The 19,931-nt window shown below is 36.6% G+C and overlaps 1 protein-coding gene across 1 annotated transcript in view; it reads right to left on the bottom strand.

Annotated features, from left to right (window-relative positions):
* The window catches only part of PDE10A (phosphodiesterase 10A), a 169,665-nt gene that overhangs the window by 89,474 nt on the left and 60,260 nt on the right, over positions 1 to 19,931 (bottom strand). Inside the window, exon 2 of the mRNA XM_040057725.2 lies at positions 5,541 to 5,669. Coding sequence (XP_039913659.1) covers positions 5,541 to 5,669 — 129 coding nt within the window. The remainder of the gene's footprint in view (positions 1 to 5,540; positions 5,670 to 19,931) is intronic.

The following is a 19,931-nucleotide window of genomic DNA, read 5'->3' on the forward strand; positions in this document are numbered from 1 at the left end:
AACCTTTTCTGTCCAAAAAAACAGACTGACAACTCAACAGGGGCACTTTTTCATTAACTCCTTAATATTTTCACAGCCTAAATGAGCTCACTTATAATCTAATTCTCTTCTGATTAAGTAAGAGAAAACAATTAAAAAAAAAAAAAAAAAAACAAACAGAAAAGCATTGAACTGGATCACACAGGAAAGAAACCATTTCACCACAGACTACCGAGTCTTTCAGGAAATTTTACAGCAATAAAACAACTTTTAAAAACAATAGCACAAAACAAAAGTCTCCCCAGATACCCGCTTCAAAAGTCTTCTGTACCTCTGACACATGTATTTCATTTTCATTATCTGGACTAAAATAACATTCCTATGTAGAGCTCTACCACAGAACTGGGAAGTACCTTCATCTGTCTGCTTCTGAAATACTAATACAAACATAAGCTTTCTAGATACGTGAAAAATGCCAACCTGCAGACTATGCCATACAAAACTCTATCAATGAGTTTTATCTCCATGGAAGAAAAGACTGTGCCAAACACACAGAGAAATAGGTTCTGCATAGTCAAGCCCCCAGATATTATTGCAACTTTTCTGATAAAAACATTCACAACAGAGACAAATTTTATCAGTCTGGATATTATCCCAGCAAAGTGGCACCTGTCAGTATCATAAGTTACCTTGGGTCAGACCAACAAGAGGACCTAGACCAACACTTTTGTACCTAACTGGCCATTAACAAATGCTGAGTGAAGAGCAGGAACACAGCAAGCAATTATTCCAGTTGGAATTCAAATATACAACCTTTCTGTCTTATCTTGAGAAAAATTTAAAAAACCCCACAAAATCCAGGAAAGGCATCAAAATATGTGGATAGTAGGGTTTGGTAGTAAGAAGCATTAAGAGCTACTACTATGGTGTCAATGGTGCAGAGTCCTGCACTGCCCAAATAATTCCCACTATTATGCTCGCTTTTTGGCAAGTATTTGCTGCCTGCTTGTATGTCACAAACATAAGTACAGCAGGGATACATCAGAGTAAAACAGCATGTCTGCAGCATCAATGAACTATTAAGACACCCTAATTAGAAATCAAGGAGGTTGTTAACATGCTGCCATATCAGTTCCTCTTGCCTAGGTTGGGGAGAAGTTAGAATTGCAACAAGCTGTGGAGCATCACAAGCAGTGACAGTGATGAGTATCCTTCACCTACAATTCTACAGCTACTACCCTGCACTACAGAACAGCTATCTCTGCTCAGTTGGTGCAAAAAGGCACAGTCCTCAAAAACTAACAAATCAAGAACACGCTCCATTTTATTATTATTATTATTATTCTGGCAGCAAGATGACATCTCATTAGCATATACATTCTGACATGTATCCTCCTTACATGTATCTTTTTATATACACTATCCCTGCTTATGGAAATGTGCGTTACCCATCCTTTTGCCTATTTAATGATCTTGGGCGAAATGCCAATAACATGCCTCTATACACCATCTTTTAAAAGCAGGAATAAATAACATAATTAAAAGAAAAAAATTGGAATAACTACAGTCTAATGCAGAAATATGTACTTTGGCATTCCTTAACAATAAAAACCTAAATACAGATTTGCTGCCTAAATAGAGCCACACATCAACACCTCTCAAAAAATTCACTACTTTGTCTCTTACAGGACTGTAGCCAGCTTTAAAGCCCATCACGTTGATACCTTAATACCCGAAAATGCAGCACCAGAAATCACTTTTTTGTACAGAACTTTTATTATTTCTCAATGATGCAGCCTAGTACAGTTCAAACATCACAGCAACTTTTTTTTTTTAACAGGTCAATTGTGAAATATCAGGTTCCTGGAAATGGAGTAAGTCAACTACACTTAAAAGATGATAACTTCTGAGTATAATCAGTGTCCTATCATGTACTGAATGTACTACTTTCCATTAAATTTAAAAAAAAAAGTATTTATTAATTACTTTACAACATTTGTATTAACAATGGCAAAGCATCTTAAGTTCCCACTACACACAGCTTTACATGGTTTTTTTACATGTTTTTGGCAAATTTGCTGGGGAAAAAAAAATGTATGAAGCTGCTAATGTTTCCAGATTCAGCAGTAATTAAGCACATGGTCATGCACTGTGTTGAACATGAGGGCCATGGGAAGTGATGAGTTTCTTAAGTGATATAGGCAGCTTTCCATGTACAAATTCTGTGCCAGTACAGTTTGTCCTTTCTTCTTATTATAAGAGGTAATTAAAAAGATTAGGAAAGATATCTATGAAATTCAGTATCAACAGTGTAAAAGATGCACATCTGGCTTATTATCAATGCGCTCAGCCTCTTTTGTTGTGGCAGTGAAGCTTCAAATAATATAATAACGGTTGGAATTTATAAATATTTTTCTGAGACATTTGTTGGAAGATGAGGATCAATCCAGCAGCATAGTCTAAAGCTTTCCTAATATTATGGCTCTGGCTACAATCATCTGCCACTTTTGCTTGAGTGACATGAAAGAGGACAATGGAAGAAGTCTCATGAGTTCTGTGAGTATTATATCTAGGCATCTGGAAAAGGAAAGATTTCCTTCTGGCAGATAATTCTCCCATGATCTGGATAGGAAAAATTTAAAACTCAAGTGTTTTTATATTACAAATAGAATTGTTTGGAAATTCTGTGTGCAACAATACAAGGTCTGGGTGCATTTTGAGCATGCAATTTATTGGTAGATAAAAGTCAGAGTTCAAAAAGTTGCAGTGAATACCCAAATATCAGCATAAGCAACATTCCTTTCTAGTGCTACCTTCGCAGGTTTTCTCCACTATACCAGGAAAAGGAAAAAAAAACCAAGTTAAAAGACAAAAAAGTCTTATAAACCCAGGCAGATCACCATCAACCCATCCCGAGCAATTTTCAATCTAAAATTTACCATGATAGATACAAGATTTAACACATTGAGGACTCAATTCATCATATTTTGGGATATAGTTATACCTTACACACTGCAATATTTAGTGATTTCCTCCCTTTCTAATAATTTAGGTTTAGAAAAAAACCCAAACCAACTACTGTAATTAATTCCATGAATCTCAGTCACAGATAAATTTCAGTTCATTTAAGTCCAAATCAGACATTTCAGTTCATGCTAATGAAATTCAGATAAACTACCCTGGCTGCAGGCCCATTGAATTCTGGCTGAAGAATACACACAGCTGGATGTCTGTAAATCAGGCAGGACACAATTTCTGCATATAGGTTAATGACTGTTCTGCGTCACCGACGTGTAAGAGTACAGACACTCAGCCAGAGACCTCAAAACAGCATTTTGCCTGCCTGGCAACTTTCTCATAAAAACAAAGCTTACTTTTCCGGCTGTATCACATTACACAATGTGAGCATTTGTAAAGTAGACTAGACCAAAGCAAAAGGGATAGAGGGAAAATTATACCCCTACTGATGTAAAGTGACTTAGGCTACACAGTCATTTTAAATCACCACAGATCCGTGCTGACACCAAAAGAATCAGTTCCATCGTCTCCCCCCATTTCTTTCCGCTACCAAAACTCAGGCAGTAGAGTTTGTATGTACGTAACATGAACTAAGTAAATAATCTAGCAAATTTCTTTCCTGAAAATATTGCTTTCTGAAAGATTAGGATATGTTGTTCTCAGAAATATTTTATATGTCTATAGACTTTAACTTTCTACAAGAAAATTGCAGACAAGGCTCATCAGTATCCATTTCCTTCTATAAACGAAATGCACACAAAATAATATTTTTTACTTGGCAAGTATAGTTTTAAATCTGGTTCTTCTTATTTTTATCTAAAATCCAGCACTAAAGAAGCCACATCTGCATGACTGCCTTCAGTGCAATAACTACAGCCACCTTTAAGATCACTGTCAGCAAAAGGGAAGTAGTAGGGATGGCAGAAAAACCTGTAGGATGATAACAGATATGAAGCAAATTGCTAATGGTAGCATAACTATTGCTTGACACTTTTAATACAGGTTTGGGAAAAATGAGCCCTGCTACAGAATTTTTAAAATGTATGAAAACACCAGACAAATCCCACTGTAGTACGTGTTCGCATTAAAACTTTGCTAGGATAATGGCCAGCAATCACTTCGTTTTAGCAGTTTCTAAAAAATGTTTCATGAGGACTTCCACAAAAAAAAAAAATCTTTCGTTTACAGCCTTCCCCCCAAAAACTGGAAACTTTGAGCAACTGTTAATAAATTCTACTTAACAAAATAGGATTCTCGAAGCTAAAAATTCTCCAAAGCATTTATTTGGTTTCAGCATAAAGATCCTTGACCATAAACTGCATTTCAAACACACAATGATTTCTTACAGTGATTTCAAGACGTTAGACAAAATTATTATTTTTAAATGAGCATAGCTCATAAAAACAAGAAGTATGAATTTCTGGTAATACAAAAGGTATTTTTCATCATCTGTTTGTAAAAAGCATTGTCACAACCTATTCCCTTGATTCATAACAAGTTTTTCTGATTGCTGTTGTGGATTTTAACAATAGGCACCCTGCAGTGCTGTAGTTTGCAAACTACCAAGAAAGTAGTAAACAGTCTATTGCTATATACTTCTATTCCGCTACTAGGTTTATTTGCTGCAAAAATTTATTGTTGCCTTAGGATCATATGTAGTCACTACCACCAAAAATCTGGCTCAATATAGCCTTTTCTGTCCCTTGTCCACTTTGTTGTTTTTTTTTTTAATAATAATTCTGCAGAAAACACTAATCTCTAGGAAGTAACAATAGCCCCTCTATTTAAGATAAGAATTATCATTAGAATTTAAAACCCTAAACACCTTAGAAGTCAGCCACAAAGCAAAACCAGTGTTTCTTCCCTAACCTTCTTGGTAATTTCCTCCTTTCCATTTTACCTGGTACATTACAAATAATTCTTAGAATTTCATGAATGTTACGCTTGCAGACAATCCCACAAAATTTAACATCATTACAAAATTTATGATCATTCCATCTCATGCAATGATCTTGGCATCATTTAAGCCAAGGCTGGCTCAAAAGAAAAATTTCTGGGTCTATTTACCAAGGTATTTTACCTAATGCAATCCAACAGAAATACCTCCAGAACTGGGTTATAATATCTTGTCAACATTCTTATCTAAAATTGACTTATTACATGTTGCAAGTAAGAACTTTTGAGATGGTATATCCAGCCGCTTACTGAGGCATACTGGATAACTTTAATTCAAAGCTTATCAATTTTAGATCCAAGAAAACCAAATTATGTTCTCAGACATACAGGTTGATAAATAGTATTTGCAATTCAAATTGGGTAAACTAAACTTCCAATATTACTACTAGTATATTTCAAAATAAAACAACCAAAAGGTTCAGAATATTTTGAAAATTGCTAGCCTATTTTGCCTTCAAAAAAAATGGCAGAAGCTAAACACAAAAATGATAATAGCCAAGTTATACCAAAACCAGGTTTCCTTTTTAAATATGAAAATAACTGAGTGGTTCAAAGATAAATATTAATCACTAATAAAAAGCACTTACCTTCTTGTCTGTTATTTTTCCTTTTTAGCCATTTTTCCACAGTTTCTGCACTTACACTTTCTGACACAAACTCATCCAGTACCTGGGGGTGAAGAGAAAGATACGCCTTCACTTTTTCATCTGTTAAGCCTGAAAGAGAGAACATTAATTGATTACATTATTGGTATGAACTCTCTCATATTAAAAAAATACATGGAGACCAGCAAAAATCAATATCCCTTTGTTTAACACACTGATTGAATATAGGACTATTTAAATAGAGCAGAGAGAGCAATGTCATGCCAAAAGAAATGAGCTGCAATACAGAAAATAGTAGAAGCAAAGCATAGCCATACAGATACTGCATACAAAAAGTCCCCTAAAGTGGTACACATAAACATCATCCAGGAGAAACAGCCAGGTGGGAATTAATTACTATGATTGTGACTATAAAACTATTTCCAATCTATGCAAGATGATATATTGATAAAGAAACTGGTTAGAAGGAGACAGAAGAAAGTGAATTGGGATGTCTCACAGAGCACCACACATTCAGTATTCTCACTGCAAATGGTAGCAAAATCAACACAAACAATTATGGAACACCAAAATCATACGCAATTTTCAAATACTAGAATTACTTAAGTTACTTTAGATGTATAAGCTGTTTTCATAAGCATGCTTCCATTGCTTTAGTAACTTAGCTATCAAAATGAAAATAATTGCAGACGAAGAGTATTTACAATATCTGTGACAGAAAGAAAACTCCAGTAAAGATTCTCGAAAAAGAAGAAATATCACAAATCCCTGATGTTCATAAATAAACCTTCAAACTCAAAAAAATATAATCTGATTATAAACTTTGAAATTCCCCCAAACAAAATGACTGGCCGCAGGGAGGCGAACCCAGCAGTGCTGAGGCTGTCCAAAGGGGGAAGCAACAGAAAGCGCCTGAGAGATTTAGCTCCAGGCTATCTTAGAGGGAACAGGCACCCCAGTGCAAAAGCCTTCATGAGATATGAGGGGAAGAAGAGGAATAACCACTGTAATGACTCTAAATATGCTGACTTCTCCTGTGCTTTGTGTATTTAAACCTAATAAAATCTCCACAGAAAGCAGCCAGGATTCAGCAGAAAACACTGACCTCTTTCAGAGAGCATTCATGCTACAAAATGAGATTGATCAATTCTCCTATTTTGTGCTTTGCACAGTATCAAAATGCGATGAACAGAGGTGTAGTACAATTTCAATACTAATCAATGACAGTAATACTTAAGATCTCTTACAAATGTTTACTGTGAAAGTCTTCAGGAAGCAATATCAGAAGACAAACTAACAGTTCTCACCTGCAGAGCATCAACCACCACATTCATCTGTTTCACCACCAACTGCACCACGTCATTAACCCACATCAGCCCCAAACAGCTCAAAGCTGATTTAAACTACTCTTGCTTTTAATCCAGAGGTAGCAGTTCATGTTGGATATCATAGCCTCAAAGAACAACATTGCCACTTAAGGCAATTCTCCATTTATGAATCACTTGAATAAGAGCTAACTGAGCACCCTGATTTTCACTAGTAAAGAAGAACAGGTTTATCCCTAAATCAGTAAGACAAGTAGATAATCAGCAAGTGGGGCAAAACCAAGCAAAACGCCACTACTTTGTTTAACCTTTGGTGACAACTTGTAGAGTTAGATCATAATGCAGCTGGGAAAAAGTACAAGTGTGAAATGAACAAGATTTTAAAGCAAATTCAGAGATTGCCTCATGTTCTGAAAAAATCAAACTCATTAAAATAATTCTGTAATTTGCTCAAATGAGAGAAATGTAGTACCTTGAAAAAGTATTTCTAATTTCATAGTGAGAAAATCTGAAAAGGAAACATGTTAAGAATAATTCAAAAGAGTACCACATTTTAAAGATCTAGCTATCAGAATGTCATCAAAATTTATCTGCCCTTTAAGTTCCACACAAAAAAATAATCAAAACAGATTTGTCATAAAATGTCTGCTACTTCCAAGTTGTCTTTAGACTGCAAAGAAGCACTGTTTTGCTTCTAGTAAAAAAATAGGACCTGAAAAAATTGTAAAACTAGAAACTGGAATTCTGAAAGGACTGATTTTTTTCTTCAGTGAAAATAACCTTTCTTTCTTGATCCAAACCCTTGGATCATACATTGTGGGGTTTGTAAAACAGACATCGGAATTCAATAAAATGTCAATTTGAAATAAGACTTCAGTCTACAGGTCTCAAGTTTAATATCCACATATCATGCAGTTTTGGCAACCTTAAGGTAAAAACTCTGCTTTAACCTTATGCAGAAAAGTGATTAATGGAGCTGATATACAAAATCCTAAACAGTCTTTAAATTACCCTTCTTTATTTCATTAAAAAGTTATCTGTGCAGATGTTCTTTTTCAACACGGGATTTGTAGATGGGAGCAAGAAGAACAGGATTTACAACTACGTTTGCAGAGTTAAAAAGGAGTAACTTCAAGCTATTTTCTACAGAGATTAAGGCTGACTTATCAGTTGACTCCCAGTTGTTAGCCTGCTGCATCAAAAAACACATCCTGCAAACTTACACACAAACTTCACAATCAAAACTAACAACGTATTATAACTTCATAAAATGTAGAAATACAAGCCTTTTTGAAGAAATTTTGATGGTTTGTTTTATGTACATTAAGGCTAAAAAGTGTTGTAAAGATATCTGAATGTAAGAGCATTTTACAGCTGTGCAAAAGCAATTTTATGGTATGTGTAAAGCCTTCTTGATCGCAAGATGTTCATCAGAATAAAGTGTTAAAGAAAAAAAGAAGTGTGTGCATAGCAACACGCACACAATTGCCCTCTTGAACAGTCACACGCTCCTGAAAACTTCTAGTACAGGTATTTTTGTTAAATGTTATTGACCTCTTTATTGAAGCATTGCAACCCCTTAATTCCGAAAAATGCAAAAAACCCTATTTAAAAACTTAGAGGTAATGATTACTAACATAAAAAAAAAAAAAAAAAAGACAATAACACATCGGCCCTTGGGAAACAAAAGTTTATCATGCCAATCAGGTGCCATGTACAGAATTATCAACAATCCTAACACAAGCCAATGCTGGTTATTAATTTTTCTTGTTACTAATGTATGGGTCTTAATTATTTGGGGCAGCAAACTTTTCTGCATTCATCTGCATTAGAAGTATTTCTCGTCTACTACTTCTTCCCTCACTACTACTTCCCATGACCTCCAGTAATGCCAGGATTTCTCTCACTCTTGGTCATCATTTCTTGTGTGGAGCATCAAGTGTGTACATCAACAGTGCCTAGCAATGGAAAAGGCAGCAGTGCACACATTCTTAACCATGGTCTATGCACTTCCTCCCAAGCAGCCCAAACAAAAGCTCCCCTCATTTCATTTCGTGCACCCCCAGAAAGCATCACCTCTTGTATGTGGAGCCCATCTGTCCTCTGACAGCTGTGATTGTTACCAAGAGGGACCATCACTCAGGAGGGATGAACTCGGGCCAACAGCCTACCATTCAGCAGACCAGAAAGCACATAAAGACTGGAATAATTCCTCTGGGAATTAAAGGAGGAATCTGGCATTTGATTTGGATGTCCATTCATTCAATTTATGCAGCACAGTTTGCCCTCCATACATACATCCTGCTTAATTAAAAACACACACACCAAACCACCTTTCTCTGTTGTATTCTTATTTTAAAATTATCAACTCACATTTCAGTGCTGCTACCTGACACAACTTGTTGTCATGTTGTACGCACACATTAACTATTTGTTCTGAGTTTGTGATTAAATAATGAAGGGCACACACAAATCAGATAAGCTCTTGCATTTTTCATTCCCCTCTGAACAAACCGTAGGCAAAGAAACAGCTCCAGCTGCCCACCACTTGTGGCAACCCAACAGCTCCTCAGCTCCTGACCAGCACACACAGTTAGGCTGCGTAGATCACAATTTGAAATCTTCTCTTTGGCCATATCATCTGCTTTTAAAAGTTTCTTCATATATATGGAAAACATTAATCAAGGTGGGCTTAGTTTCATATTTTTCATCTCTTAGGCACTCCTGGCTTAACAGCAAGTGGAAATACAACTTTCCAGTAAATGCTGGGGTTTATGCAAGTGGTTCACCTTATTGTGGGTGTTTCTGTGTATCCCATTTATTACACGGTAGGACAATGTAAAACTGGCAAAGCTCAGTGCAAAGCACAGTGAGAAGACAGTCTTTCCTCCTGACATCACCCAAGAGACAATTCCTTGATCAGCAAGAGGCCTTTTTACTGCCAGAGGAAATGACCTTTCTAGCAGGACATTCATCCCAGGATGTTAAGAGTGAGAAGGGTAAACAAAATTATAGAAAATCAATTATATTTACTTGTAGTATTTCTAGAAACTTATGTATTAGTGCACTGTATGAAAAAATACTACTTTCTACTTTGCATATGCCCAAGGCTCCAGCTGTGCACCTCATTTGGCATAGCTCATGCCAGCCCATTAAAATTTTGAGGTTGTGTTTTGGGTTTTTAAGTGGTGGTGTTTCAAGGAGTTATTAATATCTATATATATATGTGTATATATATATCAAACCCTTGCTTTCAATTCAGCCTCTGTGAGTGGCTTGCTGTCACTTAGTGTCACTTTTGGTTTTTTTTCCCTACCCAGGCTGCTTAATAGCGATTGACTGGCCTGCTCAACCCTAGTTTTTGATCTACCAGCAAAGCTTTCAATGCAACAACTCCTACATTTCATTAAAGATAACAAATTAGAACCCTAAAAGAGATCAACTGCTTTTACAGAGCAATCTCCACTGTCCAGTGTAAATACACCAACAGCTCCATTAGTCAACATCTGTAGCACTAAAAAATACTAATTATAAGAGAAAATTAGGAAACATTTGTTACAGTACTATACTAGTACATCATTTGCAGGTATTGACAGAAACATTTTTTCAAGAAGCCTTAAGCATGTGAAGACAGTTTCCAAAAAAATGTGTATTCCAATGACCAGGAAGGAATGAAGCATATCAATGGACAAAGTTTATAAAAATAGAAAGATTCTTCTAATAAATGTGATCAATATTTACTCAGTTGATCATCATCCTCTTAATGTCTATATTGGGTTTTAGGAGAGAGAGAAACTGTAAACACTGTTGCAGTCTTATATGCTGCTGTCCTCTTAAGGTGTCAGAAAAATGCTCTTCGGAAAATAACTGAATCTCAACACTTTAAAATAAAAGCATAAAACACTAGGACTTCCATCTTAAAGAAGAATATGATTTTTGGGCAGAGGTGACAAACTATACCCAATTTAGCATCTTAAAACTCACTTTTACAGTGAGCTTTACTTTAAGTTATAATGGTACTATGAGGAAGCATTGTAGCCCTGTCTAGATCAGTAAACTGATTATGTTTAGAGCTGTTCACAGACCTGCAACCAAGTGGTTTATAACTCCTTCATCCTTACTGTTAAGCTTCCTTCATCTCCAGCAATGAAGCTGAGGGAAAACTGAAGGGTTGACTGCTTGCTGGGAACCTGACCCTTCTCCAAAGCAACATTCGAGACCTGCCCAGGACATCACTAGCTGGCTTGGAAAATGCAATGCCAAGAACCATTCCAGACAAAAATCCAGTTCTAGTACAAAGAATGCTCTCCTTTGCGCTATTTATTAACTCAGATATACCAGACCTGGGTTTAAAAATAAAACAAGAAAAAACCCTTCAAATATCAATTATCATTAATTATTCCTTGCCTTTGGGCCAGTCTTGAACAGCCTTCCTTTAGAGGAAAAAAAAATAAATTCATAAAGTCAAAAATCACTAGACAGTTGTATTTTTCATTTCGGCTTTTTCTGCTGCCTAAAATACTTAAAACATTTCTTAGACATTAGATAACCCGTGTAGTACTGAACGGATTAACGGCTCCGCTCTCTGACTCTTAATCCATGTCACACTGCACTCTCCTCTGAGAATAGCTTCACTGAGCTCAGTATAAAGCAGAACTGACTGTGAATGAGCTGAATGAATTGAAGCCTAGAGCTATGTTTAAAAATCTCCTCCATTTAGCAACATGAGTCACACACGTCATTAGCAGTTCTTGCAATTTTTTCATTAGTGTTGTGATATTTGGTCTTTTTTCTGAAACCCACTAGCTTAATCAAACCTCATGATTAGGCAAGAATTTTAATTTTCACCTAGAGTTTCTGGTTCCCAGTCTGTGGGGGCACATGGGGAGTCAGGGAAGAATGGGTAAAAACTGATGAGCCAGCCTAATACTTACCAAGGGTCAGCATTTTATCCTAGAGCAGCTAATCTCAAACACTGCAGTCACCGAGTCCCTTCAAAGCCTTGCACTTGACACACCTTTTGCCCATTTAGACAGGATCCAATGGTTTGGAAACACATTATGAAGGTGTACCTTGGTCATTGTAAGAAATCAGGTGGATTTCACATATGAACAAGGCTTTTACACATTAATAAACACAAAAGGAAATAACTATAAATACTGTCAATGTTGCATCTGTTAATGGTAACAAATTAATTCAAACAAAAAAAATACATGAATTAACTTGTTTGATTTAATAAGTAATTCTTCCCTGAAACCAGAGGGACTGCAGAGTCACAGCAAATATAGGCAAAGTCTTAATTCCTCCAAGTAGCTAACAATATATTGTACCACAGAGAAAACCTTCAAACCAAGGGGGGGGGGGACCATAGTGATAAAGATAAAGCATCATCTGAAACCAAAAACAACCTTACCTCAAATAAAAGTGAAATAATGCCTAATTTGAAAATAGTTTTTCTCATCTGAAGTAACAAAATTATGGAGAAAAGTTTCAAACTTCCTCAAAATCAGCATTTGAAAATAAATACCATACTTCTATGAAAAAAAAAAAAGACTTGAAATATCTGAAAGTCATCCAGAAGACCTGATTTGAACACAGCTTTGCCTGTGTACTCCTTTATCTAAAGAAGTCTTGTCCCATCTCTTACTCACACAAAGATCACCTCTCTGTATTTTTCTACAGAACTTTATAAGTGATATTTGTAGTTATTCTCAAAAGCATTCAAGGCATGTGTGTACATTGCTTCATTTGGATTAAGCATTAATCCCATTAAATCAATCCCTTCTTTGTTCAAAGCATCAGGATTCAAAACCACAGGCACAGTCAGTTTTGAAATATCCTTTTCAAGTCAGACTTTTTATCTTAATCCATTTAAGTACACAGGAATGTAATGTGACCAAGTGCTCAAACCCTCTGAAACTTGACATTACTGGTCTGGCAAAACATATAATCACTAACGAGAAGCAGTCAGAATGGTCAAACCTCTTGGATTTCTCTTTTCTTGAAAAGTCAATTCACAAACTTGTCTGTGAACAGCTCCAGTCACTTTTTTGCCATACCTCCTCTCCTCCAAGTCCCTCCTGCATTGCTAGAAAAAGCTCAATACATGTCTCTGGCATATCACCAGTGAAAACCAATAATGCCATACCTGAAAACGCCTCGCTGCTCACTTAGGTACTTTAAGAGGACATATATATATATATATATATATACACATGTTTGTTTCACAGATAATAAGTTTTACTATTAGTCATCTCAAATCTCCATTCAAAGGTGAATGTTGATTTACATATGCCTCCACAAACCTGCAGGCTCTGTATACATGTAAATGACAGCAGTAGCCATGTGACATCTCAGCCAGGATGCCAGCAGCTCTGCTAAAGTTTTAGAGAGAAAATAAAGACCAGCTCGGCTAAACAGAACAGGAATGTGCTCATACAGAAAGAATATCAACAACCACCGTGTCCTGTAATTCAAATACCATATTTCTGGCAAAAAAGCCATGGATGAACTTGAACATGCCAGATGCTGAGCAAGGCATGGACCCAAGGCCTTTAGTTTTCACCAAATTTCATGGTGGTTTTTCTGACATTATCAGCACTTTGCAAGCCAGAGTCCTAGACATCTGCATATACTCAGTTGCTTATATCTCACAAAATCTAACACTCAAGAACTGTGCAGAACTGGCAGCTTTGACCCCTGCTTCATTATTACCTTAAAAAGAAAAAAAAAATCATATAAAACTCTTGATGAAATCAGTTTTCATTAGCTAGAGCTAAAAGGCCTATAATCCTTCCACAGGAATTATATGTATGCCTAATGGGGTCATAGGGCAGGATTTTCAATTTGAATATTAATTTTTCATGAAGTTTCAAGACACACTAAGTTGACTGAATGGCACAATCCTGTATGTATGCTGCTACGCTGTAGTATCATCCATTAGTTGATGTATGGGGCTTTTTAAAACTTGGTCTTACTTTCTTTGTCTGAAAGTAGCTTTTCTCCAGTTCTCATTAGCACATTGGAGTAATCTGAGGGGTCTGTAAAAAGCTTTTTTCTCCTTCCAGGTGCATGATGGAACCAAATTTGGAAGTTTAATTAACACTCCAGAAAGAACTAACAAAAGGACTACAGAACTGCTCTCGGACTTGCAAATTGTAATCAAATAATTTCAAGCATTTGTTTGAGAAAGTTATGTATTACCTTAAGGTTACTGATAAAAATAATTATTAATATAATTAAAGCATTAAACTGAAGTAGGTTAAAATGTATTTGTAGATGTGTAAGGTACATCTCAGTATAATTATTTGCCTTTTTCTTGTGTAACACACAGAGCCAGCGTACCTTGCTCCTGCACAAAATACACCCAAAGAGTAATGCATAGCTTAATAAAGATTAAACAAATACTAAAATACATTAATAATTAATTATGAAAAATGTGAAGTCCCTCAGAACATGCACATAATTAATCTCTAAAGTGAGTATATACAGCTTCAGATGAAACTGCTTAAAATCTAATGATCAAACAAGGTTAGAATGACTTCACTCTTTCCTTGAGAACAGGTGTTGATTTCAAGTTCTTGATTTACGTCTTCTCCAGTAATACCTTCTGGCTGATGTAATGCCTTCCTCCCACCTGACACCTAATCCTGGAGTAGCCCCCTTTCTGAGTGCACTCTCCTGGTTTAAAAGTAGTCTCATACACTGTATTACTAGTGTTTTACTGCTGATTTATTACTTGAAACAAACTTTTGTCAAGTTCTGTAAATGCTTCATAATATACTTACCAATATAAATATGCAGTCCTGTTTATTAACCGCATCGTAACTTACTCCACAAACAAGATCCACTATGATGAAACCTTTGAGGGATACTACATGCCTGTGCTAAGTCTCATACTGTTATTTCACTAAATTGGAGACACAGAATGTTCTTCCTTCTGAAAGGAGCACTCCACTCCATCTTAACACTTAGATTAGTAGACATGTTAGGACAGCTTCCCAGAGCACAGGAGTCTTCTGAAATAACAACCTCCACACAAATAACATGCTACTTAGCAACAAGACTGGACACCTGAGAGTGAGTCTCTCCTTTGGAGATACTAGGACCCTATCTGCAGCACCACAGACCAAGATTCATCATTCTTTTTTAATACCCTCCAAACTTAATGTCTTAGGATGCTTAAAGAGAAACACAGTCAACATCCTTCACAAAATGAGAATGCACAAACCCCAGAGAAACTGGTCACTAAAAAGTACAAATAGAAAACTAAAACACAACCACATCCAGAAACGTTTGATCTGGTTCACGGGAAGGAAGCTCTTCAAAACCAAACCATGCTAGCCCATCACTTTTCTAGACATCATGGCTAAAATGAAACACTTAGAAAAATATACGCAGGCTGCAAGGTGCTATTCTTACTTGAGCTAAAGATTGGCCATGATATTTACAGGTTCATTTGTTTCAAGACAGATAGAAAGTGCTGCCAAGATTCTGACCTATTGATTAACACAAAGGGTGTCATCTGCTAGATGTACATGAGCCTAACAAATTGAAGGCTGAGCTGGTGCACATCTTTTTTTAAAAAAATACTTCTGAGCTTAAATAAAAGACTAAGCTGTAAAAGAGTTAACTGCATTTTCCATTTAGTCCTTTTAGGCTGCTAATAGGTATAAAGTGGGTGTACCTATTAAATAAAATTTTATAATCTCATTCTAATTGGAGTGTCAATTTTTCTTATTTTACCTCACAGCAATTAATTTTTTTCTTTCATACTTTAATGATTATCTTGAAAGAGTTTTCAGCATTACAAATCAACTCTTTGTAAAGGTACTTGCTGGTCTGAATGAATAACAGCTATCCTCTTTACACTGTGGAACAGGCACATTTTTCTAAATTATAACATTGTATTCTTACAACATTTCACAATTCCAAAGAGATTTAACTCCAAGTATCCTATGCAAATATTCAACTATTCCTACAGTAGCTCCAGAAAACTCTCTAACCTAATTCAAGCACCTTGAAAAAAATTTCAATACCTAAAACAAGAAAAGAACTTCTAAAATAGAAGAGCTCCTAAAAAACTTCCAAAAAATCAAGTTTTTGTGACAGAGACTCCTGTGACTTGTGATAAGCTTTATGACTTGAATGTTAGAGACTACATCATAGCCTTCCCTAAACACCACCAAAAGTGGTGTTATACAGCAGATATTTCAGTAATAAAGTTGAAATACAAGAAGTTGACATCACATACTTGATCTTGGAAACTGCTTTGTACTCTACATTTTGTATTACTATAAAATATAGATACAAGATACCTCTTTATACAAAACTGAACTTCAGCTGACATTTAAAATAAAAAAACCACCTATTTAATTCTTTTGTGGGGAATAGAAAGCCTACCTTCAGACTAATTAAGCACTGAAAGTACAGCACTGACTCCATCAAACTGTCAGAAAAAAAGTTAGAAACTCCAATTTATTTAAAATACTATTAAGAAGAGAATTATTTTCTTTTTTTTCTGTCAGCTCTTTTTTTTCAGCTGTATAAATGAACAGAGGGAAAGATGATTCTTCAGAGGTGCTATCTCTGCTCAATTGTATGGTGATGGATGTAATGATATCTGTATGTCAGTAAAGTACAACTGAGGAAAAGCAGCATAATTTGAGATATTTAAAAGAATATGCTACTGAAGTAAAGGAGGTTTGAAGTAATAATTAAATACTGTGTTACGTACACTTGTATATTACAGACAAGGACACATTGTGCAACCCTTATTTGCACTGGTGAACACTTACAGGAGTAGTCCTATTGACGTCAGCAAGACTACTTATGTGGGTAAGAGCTCACTAAAATGTTAAGGGTTGTGCAACAAAGCCCCAAACACGTCTCATTCCACACATTGTTTCAAGCTTCGTTCCTCAACCACTTTTTTTTTTTTTCGCTAAAAGTGTTAATATTACTTCATTAATATTACCACTCAGAAAAATATGTGAGAGCATACAACTTATTTAGTGGTGTCTGACATACTCCAGTTTCTCAGCTAGACACCAAAGCAGAGGCACACAAGAACGGCCGATTCACTGAGGATGGCAGGCACCTCTATAGAGATTGCCACCAAAATGACCCTCTGCTCAAGCTGCACTGAGTTTCTCAGGGTCGTGGTCTGCCAGCTCTGAGCATCACCAAGGATGGAAAGAGACTCCACACCCACTCTGTGCAGCCAGTGGCAGTGTTCAGGTGGTTTTTCTATGTTCAGACAGAAATCCTTGTGTTTCAGTTTGCACCCAATGGGTTTGGTCCTCTTGCTGGGAACAGCCACATAGAACCTGAACTGGCTCCATCTGTTTTATCTGCCCCTCTATAAGATACTTAAACAAACAGGTAAGGTCCCCCCCCCAAGTCTTTCTTTTCTTCAGGCTGAATAGTCCAGTCCCAATCATCTTTATGGCCCTTCACTGGACTCACTCTACTTTGTCCACATCTCTCTTGCACTGTGGAGTACAACACCGGGCCCAGTACTTAAGATTTATGTCTCACCAGGGCTGGGTAGATCCTGCTTGGGGCAGTATCGCCCTTTGACCTGCTGGCAGTGCCCTTCCGAATGCTGGGATGCTGCTGGCCTTCTTTGCTTTGAGGGCACACAGCATGAGCAGGTTCAATAGATTTACAGGAAGAAATGCTACAGGGATTTCTACTTCCTGGCAGGTGAAACAAATGAAAATACCTTCTACTGACTTGGATGTTGGCATCACTGAACAAAAAACAACATATGGCGTTGGCTGCTTTTCCAAAAGCTTTCACTGCTGTGGCAATGCTCTACGCATGCAATCTCATCTGGCAAAACATCTTCCATCGATACTATTTTAGACAAGAATTCAAATAATCTATTTGTTACTATTTAAAGTAGTTCTTGTTGGCAACCACAGTAGAACAAAGACTCAGTGTTTCAGTCATGCCCCTAGTTTTTATTATAAAGCTTAAGCAAATGCCAAGAATTCAAGGCTAGTTTCAAAAATTAAAAATGAGCAGCTGCATCTTTTCCCTGTCCTCTTCCCCTCCATCATCTCCCCACCCTCTTTTGTTTGTTTTGGAGACAGTGTAACTCACAAACACACGTTCACCTCCAAAAAGCATCCTTACAATAGAAAGGAATGGGGAAGCAGGGGAGGGGCGGGGAGAAAAGCTGGAAAGAGCAGAAGTGAAAGGAAAACAGGAGAGATGAAAACTGGGGGCTTGCATTTGTACAAGACTCAGGAAACTAGTCTTTAAAAAAATCCCACATTCACAGGATGCATATCCTGCACTATGCCTTTGCTATGACAATTTATTTAAACTTTTCACAGGCAAAGATGATAAAGTACTCAATGAGAAAAACATTCTGGTAGAATCGCTTCCACTAATTGCGTTGTTACAGCCTGGTTTGTCTAAAGCCGATTTGAACCTGGCCATTGACTGCATTCAGAAAAACACTTTAAAACCATTAAAAATCCATATAAGACATACACTATAACACATGAAACTGAGGCACATTTCCACAAGGCTTATCATAAATTTTCACTTTAATGTGTTACAGTACTGAGTGCTGAGATTCTGATTTCAGTTCAGCTCGCTGACCAACCTAATAGCTCTCATGAGCCCATGACAAGTCCCTTACAATATCATACAATGGCCAAAAAACCCAAAAAACTAAAGCCATACCTAAAAAATCATGATGATAGCACATATACACACTGATCCGCTGCCAAAACTAGCCACTTAAAAGCTGTATCATAAAATATCCAATAGGAGAAGAGCACAAAAAGACCTCAAAAAATTTTAAATTAGACAAAATAAAGAGATTTAACAAATAGGTAGCTATCAACATTTTTAAAGTCCTTCAGATTCAGTCTGGGAAAGCTTCCAAGACTGAAACTTCTGTAGGCTGAAGAAAATAAATTTTAATACTATTCAATTTAACTGACAGTGACATGAAAGATCTGGAGAAAATCCAGTGCACCCAGATAACTAAATGATTCCTTGTTGTACTGCAAGAAAAATGGCAGCAGGAGGTCTCTCAAGGATATGGTATCAATGAAAACAGCAGTCATAAATACCAGTACATTACTCTTTCTCCCTTACTATCACTGTCACATTATTTCACAGACTAATGGCTTAGTAATTTTGTGAACAGCAGTTCTGAGGACTTAATAGCGCTGGCGCTGTTCACGTTACTACAGGAGCTAACAAACGTACCTGATAGCAAAACTCATCCAAGTCCCTGGCACATCCTTCCAGAAAACAAGCAATCCTACAACACTTCTGTTTAAGCGACTGTGACACACATACTCCAACTTTGTTGCAAGAAATCCAAGCATTTCAAAGTCAACAGACACCAAATATTTCCGTAAGTTGAACACACGGCATGACAGCAGCTGGAGAAATTTTAATATGCATGGATTTTTATTTGGGGAAGGGGAGGTGGTGGTGCAGAGATTAGTAAAAGGAGCAAAGAAGGAAGAAAAGTGTAATTAAAAATGCATCAAATCAAATTCTTTAGGCACAGTCATCTTCTCACATGATACAAAGGCTCAAAAAATACTGGGTATATCATCAGCAGGAAAAAGTCACAGGGCTACATAGATGACTACATTTTCACCATGGATAAATGGACAGAGTAAGGCTGGGAGAAACACAAAAAAAAAAGCAAAGAAAACTTTAGAGGCATGAGGATGAAAATGGGTCAGAGAGTACAAAGACTACTCAAGAGGCAGAGGAGCAACTAACCAAACTAGTACAAAATTAACTAGAAAAAAAAACTCAAAGCCAAACCAACCAAAGAAAAACAAACCGACCCAAAATACAAATTGACAGCTTTTGCCAAAATCAAGTTACCCTGTCTACCTGTGAGAACCTTCACGTTTTAGCAAAGAGTGACAAGTATGAGGAGAGGGTTAGGCAGATCTCTTCACACAGCAACACTGATAACCTCCTCTGCTCTACAGTGATTGGGGATTACAGCCTTAAAATGTGTAAGAATTAATATATGCCATTCGAGAGGCCACGTAGC

This window comes from Hirundo rustica, chromosome 3 (assembly GCF_015227805.2).
Source record: "Hirundo rustica isolate bHirRus1 chromosome 3, bHirRus1.pri.v3, whole genome shotgun sequence".
NCBI lineage: Eukaryota > Metazoa > Chordata > Aves > Passeriformes > Hirundinidae > Hirundo > Hirundo rustica.